Genomic DNA, 8525 nt, shown 5'->3' with positions numbered 1-8525 from the left:
GGAGTTTGTTTGGTTGTGAATCCTATCAGACCACATGAATCAGTTGGAGCAACAATGGATGGTAGTTTCAGGAAGGTGGAAACACTGCAGATGCAGTCAGGTAGATGGTTGATGGTTGATTGCTCAGAACGGCAGGAGAGGTGGTAAGGTAATACAGGAGTCTCCTGTGGCTAACCCCATCTCAAACAGCTATGATGTTTTGGACACTGTAGGGGGATGGCCTCTCAGGGGAGTATAGCACTGACAGCCACGTTTCTGGTCCTGTGACTGGCTGTACTATAATGAGGGGTATGTCAGGTTCCAAGCTATTGATTGCAATAGAAGACTCTCTAGTCTGAGGCAAAGACAGACATTTCTGCGACCATCCGTGAGACATCAGGATGGTGTGTTGCCTCGCTGGTACCAGGGTCAAGGATGTCTCAGAGAGGATGCAGAAAATTCTGAAACAAGAAGTGACTGGCAGGAGGTTATCATCGGTACCAACGACATAGGTAGGAAAGAGAAGCGGTTTGGCAGAAAGAATATAGGAAACTAGGCAGGAGGTTACAAAGCAGGTCCTCGAGGGTGGTAATATCTAGACTACTACTGGTGCCATGTGCTATTGGCAGTAGGAATAGGAGGATAGAGCAGATGAATGTGTGGCTGAGGACCTGGTGCAACGGACAAAGAGTCACATTTTTGGAGCAGTGGGATCTCTTCAGAGGTAGAAATAACCTGTATGAGAGGGACGAATTCCGCCTGAACTGGAAGGGGACCAACTTCCTTCTGGGGAGATTTGCCAGTGCTACTTGGGAGGCTTTAAACTAGTAGGGGGGAACCAAAGTGATACAAGAAAAGAGAAGAGCCTGAGGCAGATAAGGGGAGCAAGTGAAATAGTCAAGACGGACAAGAGCTTAGCAGAGAACGAGCTAAGGCTGATAAATTATACTGCATTTACTTCAATGCAAGAGGCCTGACGGATTTGCGAGGTGGCACGGTGGCTAGCACTACTGCCTCACAGTACCAGGGACACAGGTTCGATTCCACCCTCAGGCAACTGTCTGTGTGGAGTTTGCACATTCTCCGCGTGTCTGTGTGGGTTTCATCCAAGTGCTCCGGTTTCCTCCCACAGTGCAAAGATATGCAGGGTAGGTGGATTGACCATGCTAAGTTGCCCATAGTGTCCAAAGATGTGTAGCTTAGGTGGGTTATAGGGGGATGGGTCTAGGTGGGATGCTCCGAGGGGCAGTGTGGACTTGTTGGGCCGAAGGGCCTGTTTCCTCACTGTAGGGATTCTATGCTAAGGCAGATGAACTGAGGACATGGTTGGGAACATTGGTCTGGGATATCATAGCTATTACAGAAATGTGGCTTAGAACTGACAGCTTAATGTTCCAGGGTGTGGAGGCAAGGGGGAGGGGCATTTTTGGTTAGGGATAACATTATGGCTGTACTTAGGGAGGATATTCCTGGGAAATTGTCCAGTGAAGTTACATGAGAAATAAGGAAGGGATGTTGTTGGGATTGTATTATAAACCCCTAATAGTCAGCAGGAAATTGAGAAGCAAATATATAAGGAGATTTCAGATATCTGTAAGGATAATTGTAATGGTAGGAGATTTTAATTTTCCTAACGTATACTGGGATTGTCAGTGTTAAGGGCTTGGATGGGGATGAATTTGTTAAGTGCATACAAGAAAAGTTTCTTATTCAATATGTGGATGTGCCTACTAGAAGGGGAATAACTTCAGTGCATATCCAAGTCCACTTTATCAACAGTAATTACTATATTAAGCAGTTGCCAGGTCAGCAAACATATGTAAAATGCAAAACACTGCAGATGCTAGAAGTACTTAGCTCAGACAGCAAGTGTGGCATGGATAATTCAGTTCATTTTCAGCCCTGGAGAGCTGCCAATCAAGGTTACAAAACAAAATATATTGGAGAGGGTTCAGGTAAGATTTACCAGGATGTTGCCAGGAGTGGAGAGTTTGAGTTATAAAAATAGGCTGGGACATTCTTCACTGGAATATAGGAGGTTGAGGGGTGACCTTATAGAGATTTATAAAACCATGAGGGGTATAGATAAAGTGGATAGCAAGGATCTTTTCCCTAGGATGGGGGAGTTCAAAACTAGGGGGCACATTTTTAAGGTGAGAGGAGGAAGTTTTAAAAAAACACCTGAGGGGCAACATTTTATTAACAGAGTGTTTTTCATGTGTGGAAAGAACTGTGAGAAGAAGTGGTAGATGCGAGTACAGTTACAACATTTAAAAGAAATTTGGATAAGTACATGAATAGGAAAGCTTCGGAGGGATATGGACCAAATGCAGGAAAATGGGACTAATTTAATTTCAGATCATGGTCGACATGAACTAGTTGGTAAAAGGGCCTGTTTCCATGCTGCATGACTCAATGACTCTAGGTGTTTCCTCATCAAGGAAGACTGCTCCAACAGTTCCATCTATTCACTACATGCCAAAGCAGCCTTAAAAAATTTGCACCTATTATCTGTATAATAATTTTATTTGCTACACACCCATTTGATTGGTGTGACACTATCTGGGATAGAACTATGATAAAAATGGTTTTATGTTTACATGATGAAAATGGCTGTTGCAATGTCAAAGCTGCTGATAAGATACATACTACACAGTATTTTATAAGAAAACCTGACAAACAAATGAAATCAAAACATTATAGCCCTTCTATTCGTCACACATGTTAAGTTTTGTCATTTGGATGATGGACTGGTTCAGTTCATTTCGAAGAGGCCTTCCTTAAGCCCCTTTAAGCCTATGTTTGAAAGGATGATAACCAAACAATAGGAGTACCTCCAACTGATGACTATTGGTCATAAGATTTTCAAATTTTACATCCTGACAACTCCTGGTTTGATTTTAAAAATCTTTAATTTATTCATTTTTTAAATTCATTCACAGGATGTGGCCATCACTGGCCAGGCCAGCAATGCTGTTAGTTTTTATTTGCATAAATTAACGCTGAGTGGAGTGGGGATGGGAATGAAAAGCTTTAAAATCCTAACAAACCATAATGGCCATATATCCCATATACATAGGCCATTCAGACAAATATTAAGATTAAGCCATTTGCTGTTGGATAAATTACACAAGATTTGTCCACGCTATTTGCAACCTTGCCATCCTATTTGACACAAAGTTGAACTACCATTCACATATCCTCTTCATCACCAAGCCAGTCTACTTCCACTTCCATTGTTATTTGAGCTCAACTGCTGCTAAAACTCTCATCCATGTTTTTGTTTCTTCTGGCCTCAAATATTCCAGTATATCCCGGTCAGTCTTCCATAAATTTCACCTGATTCAATCAACTGCACTGCCTGTATCTTCATGTGCACAGAATCCCACTAACACACCACTGCTCACTGGCCTACATTTTCTCAAAGTCAGCAATACCTCAATTTAAAGTTCTCACAATGTGCTCAAATCATTCAATGGCTTTGTCTCACCTTATCTCTGTAATCTCTTCCAGCCCTGCAACTCTCAGAGAACAGTGTTTTACTCAAATTCTACCTCTAACATATCTACGATTTTCATCAGCACCACTGGCAGTTGTGCTTCTGTTGTCTCGGTGAAAACCTTCCTAACTTTCTCTTAAACCTCACTCTCTTCCTTTTAAGACATTCTAAAACCTACGCCCTGTCACCTGTCCAAATATCTGATGTAACGCTTTGTCAATTGATATTTGTTCTGTGAAGGGACCACTTTGGGACATTTTACTCAAAAGTTGCTATTTAAATATATTCATTTGTAAAATACCTTGTGAAGTGCACTTTTCTATTACAAGTACCTAACCTCTCGCACCCCTTTCTTCACAGTCAAAAGAACCTTTTTCCTGTACTTCACCTGTATTTACAATAACTGACAATCCCCAACAGGAGAGTAAATAATATTCTTTAGTGACAAAACAGAAAATGCTGGAAAAACTCCTGGTCTGGCAGCACCAATGGACAGAGAAATAGAGTTAAGGTTTTGAGTCTGATATGACTCTTTTTCCACTTTATTCTTACTTATTCCTTAGTGGCTACATGGCTTTCATAAAATGGATGCTCCCTGCCATGGTTGAGAAGCATCTCTCAACTGGTAATGTCAGGCCACCTACAGAGACCTATAACATGCAGCTGCAGTTTGATGTCACACTTTGGTACAAGGTGGTACAGGGTGTCAAGCAATATTCCTTTTCGACAAACAATATTTTTAATTAACGAATGGTCAGTGGAAAGGTTATAACACTGCTGAGTTTAACAAGAGTGTTAAAATATTGGCTTAGAGGGCATCGCCTCAAAATAAAGGGAAGCAGATGTAGGACTGAGGTCAGGAGGAACTTCTTCACCCAAAGGGTTGGGAATCTGTGGAATTCCCTGCCCAGTGAAGCGGTTGAAGCTGCCTCGCTGAATGTGTTTAAGGCAAGGCTAGATAAATTTTTGAACAGTAAAGGAATTAAGGGTTATGGTGAGTGGGCGCATAAGTGGAGCTGAGTCTCAAAAAGATCAGCCATGATGTTATTAAATGGCGGGGCAGGGTCGAAGGGCCAGATGGCCTACTCCTTATGTTCTTATAAAAAGAAAATAAGTTTCTACTCCATGGTTTATTTTACACATTAATGTGGACTAAGATTGTGAACATAAAAATAGAAAATCTGGTCCAAAACATTCAATTTCAGATTGTACAACCCTGTACAAACATTTCTTCAGAAGTTTTTTTTCTGCTGTGAAGTTTTTACTACTATCCTTGAAATGGCACACAAAATAGCAACATGAAAGTAATTCTCAACAAATGTGCACATGGTTCTCTAACACTTCATATTTATAAATTGGAAGTAGAAACCATGACATAATTTACATGAATTGGTGTCACCTGCACCAAAAACATTGCACATGGTACCTAAGGAGGACAATGAAAATCAAAATAACAAGACTAACCCAACACTGACTTCAGTGTCACCTACCATGTATTAGCTAATGGAATCAGTGGAAGTTGTATTTCACTTTTCTTACAGATATGCAAAGATCTTCAGTCTCCATTCAAATGCAGTGGGTTGTACATTTCCTTGTACCTCAGAATCCCATAGCTTTGTCAGTTATAAAATGGACTTTTCTCAATCTTAATGGAGTACCATTAACAGAACTTAATGAAAAGTCACATTCATTCCAATAAATTGTCTTGATGATCAATCCTCTTTTTTCAAAAGCGTTAATACATCATCATGTTTACAATACAAATTAATCAATATCATGAACGATGACAGCATGCTGCAGGCTCTGGCCTCAATGAGGTAAGTGAAGTTCAATCTTTTAACCTGTTCCCAGTCTTGAACTAAGCAAACCATTTATCCTTTCTTGCTCAGTCTCTGGGATATCCATAAATTTCAAGTTGTTTAGCTTTGTCATGCGATCAGTAGAAGACAGTAAAACAAAAATCTGTTTGTTGTTTATTTTGGCTTCTGGAATTGAAGGAGAATCCCATATCCTCTCAGTCTTCATCATGCAAACTATTTGCCAAGAATATATTGTTCTTTTCCTGAAATAAGTTGCCAAAAGAAAATCACTGCAAAGGTGTACTGCAGTGATTTAAATGTAGCTTCTTGAAAGGTTAGCAACTGGTGGTGGGTGATTTAATGTTGGGGATAAAGGATGTCAAATAAATACCTTGCTTCATCCTGACACCCGAGTTGCAGTTTTTGTGAATGCTATCACATGTATGGAGCCCAGCCCAGATACATTTGACACAGTAGGTTTATATTTGTTGCTTCTTGAATAAGGTAGTGAACATGACCTTCAATTGATAAGGGCAAACCCTTCACCTTATTTCTCGTCTTAATCACTCCATGTAGCCGTTTTTCTATGTCTTGAACATGGGTCTTGGCCTGAAACAAGCAAATCAACATTTCAAATGTCAAAACACTAATTCTCTCCCTTTTTAAATTTATTCACACTTCAATCAACAGTCCTTCTTCCTCTGTGATAGACTGCACCAACCATACCTGATTTACTTTAATCTCAAAGGTGACTACTTTCAGTTGGAAAGGGAGTATTTTCATCAAATTTCCTGATAATTTTATAAAAGGCAACAACTCTACTCCTGACGTCGCATGCTACCTCATTTAACACTTTTAAGCTACTCAATAAATATTTAGAGAAAAATAATCGTGCAGCAAATTTTGTAGCTCTAGTCAAATCAGCTCCTTTCTTCACTAAAATTGAGAATGCAAAGCAAAAGGCCAAAACTCAGTATGAGAGTTTAAAAGGTTAAAGTCAAAGTAAATCAGGAAGCAGTGGTTCATCGACCTCTGCTAAGCAGATCTGTAAAATTGTTTGATGCTTTTTAAAAACAAAGTAGCAGTTGCCACTTTCTGAAGAGCAATAGACCTAACTATAGTTATCACTGTAGGATAAGGATAGATAGATTTGAAGGGGAAAACAGAAAACCTTTTAAAACCAACACAAGGAAGACATTCTCTCACTGACCTTTTCATTGATTACCTCCCCAGTTTCATTGGGTTGTACTTTTGTACTTCCTTTTACTGGCTTACTCCATTCCACCAATGGGTCATGCAGAAAAGTTTTCAGAACACTGTGAAAGAAATAATTGGTAGCTCTGACAATGAGGACACCAAATAAAATGAAGTTGAAACAATCAATATTTATAATTAAAGCTTATACAAGTAGTCAAATATCTTATCAGAAATAATTCTAACTATAATTTATCAAGCTCTGTGGCATTACCTCATTAAAGGTTCTCGTTGATCACGCATTAACCTCAAAGTCACTTCACAGGCTCGGCGGAACAAACCTTCTGTCCCCATAGGGCCCATGGCATGGACCATATTGTGGGTTAGACGAAAAGGGACAACTTCTGGAACATCAAAGGTCTCCCCCTAAGAAAACGAGAACTTTTTTTTGCAACCTCCAGAATTTTATAAGTTTTTTCCTTTCACTCCATAGAGTTGCTGCAGTTGAAAACAGAATCTGGACAGATTTACTTCTGGATTAAATGCCTCGGTAATCCATTTCTTCAAAAGTTAACAGATACAAATTGAGTGACATTGACTGAGTATCAAGCTGGTGGCCTGAAAAGCACGACACAGATAACGGTAGGATGCAGGTTTGCATATTGCTCTATGTTAGAACAACAGGAGGAAATTGGCTTGGACATAAAGCACTTCCTCCTTGAAACAGACTGATAGATGTTTCTATCCAGAAAGAGCATCTGAAGTCTTTTGCAGTACTGAGCCATAACTACCAGTAAGCTGCACATGATTAAGTATCACAGATTTTGTAGCATGATGATGGTGGAACTGTCAGCATTTACTATCATTATTAACTGTGAGACTGACAGTAAGTCTGCTATCTGCACATGGGCAGTTAAAAGGTAGAAAACGGCTCCTATTCCTCCACAGGATATAGTGATGCAGATAGATAACTGCAGATGGACAACTTCTGAAGTTGTTTAAATTAAATATTAACTCCCATTTGGTGCAATTAATTTTGCTGAAAAATATTGTAAAACTTGTGTTGCTGGTTTAGGTGTAACTGGAATTTTAATGATATATGAATTCATAATTAGTATGTAAACAACTTCCCTGATCTTGACAAACTAACTGTACACAGGTGGAATGCCAAATTTCATTATCACAAAAATTCCCAAATATTTCAGCTTTTACTTCAATCCTAGATGCATGTACTGATCTAATTTTCTTTATTCATTCACGACATGGGGGCATCACTAGCTAGACCAGCATTTATTGCCCTAATTGCCCAGAGACCAGTCAGTCAACCACATTGCTATGGATCTGGAGTCACATGTAGGCCCAGATCAGGTAAGGATGGCAGAGTTCCTTCTCTGAAGGACATTAGTGAACCAGATGGGTTTTTTGACAATCAACAATGGTTTCATGGTCATTAGAAGATTCTTAATTCCAGATGTTTAAAAACTGATTTCAAATTCCACAGTTTGACGTGGTGGGATTCAAACGCAGGTCGTCAGAACATTCAGATAACAAGGTGTACAGCTGGATGAACACAGCAGGCCAAGCAGCATCAGAGGAGCAGGAAAGCTGACGTTTTGGGCCTAGACCCTTCTTCAGAAATGGGGGAGGGGAAGGGGGTTCTGAAATAAATAGGGAGAGAGGGGGAGGCGAATAGAAGATGGATAAAGGAGAAGATGGGTGGAGAGGAGACAGATAGGTCAAAGAGGCGGGGGTGGAGCCAGTAAAGGTGAGTGTAGGTGGGGAGTTAGGGAGGGGATAGGTCAGTCCAGGGAGGACAGACAGGTCAAGGGGGTGGGATGAGGCTAGTAGGTAGGAGATGGAGGTGGGGCTTGAGGTGGGAGGAGGGGATAGGTGGGAGGAAGGACAGGTTCAGGAGGCAGGGACAAGCTGGGCTGGTTTTGGGATGCGGTTAGGGGAGGCGGGATTTTGAAGCTTGTGAAGTCCACATTGATACCATTGGGCTGCAGGGTTCCCAAGCGAATTACGAGGTGCTGTTCCTGCAACCTTTGGGTGGC

At 40.6% G+C, this 8525-nt stretch overlaps 1 protein-coding gene across 1 annotated transcript in view; it reads right to left on the bottom strand.

The window, feature by feature from the left end:
- Positions 1 to 2872: 2872 nt before the first annotated feature.
- Positions 2873 to 8525, bottom strand: part of atr (ATR serine/threonine kinase) — a gene marked incomplete at its 5' end in the record, with an annotated part of 51634 nt that continues 45981 nt past the window's right edge. Inside the window, 3 exons of the mRNA XM_020533204.2 lie at positions 2873 to 5886; positions 6488 to 6593; positions 6746 to 6897. Coding sequence (XP_020388793.2) covers positions 5713 to 5886; positions 6488 to 6593; positions 6746 to 6897 — 432 coding nt within the window. The remainder of the gene's footprint in view (positions 5887 to 6487; positions 6594 to 6745; positions 6898 to 8525) is intronic.

The sequence above is a fragment of the Rhincodon typus genome, chromosome 13, assembly GCF_021869965.1.
Source record: "Rhincodon typus isolate 14 chromosome 13, sRhiTyp1.1, whole genome shotgun sequence".
Lineage (NCBI taxonomy): Eukaryota > Metazoa > Chordata > Chondrichthyes > Orectolobiformes > Rhincodontidae > Rhincodon > Rhincodon typus.
The sequence above is the reverse complement of the archived record's forward strand: the minus strand, read 5'-3'. Positions and strand labels throughout refer to the sequence as shown.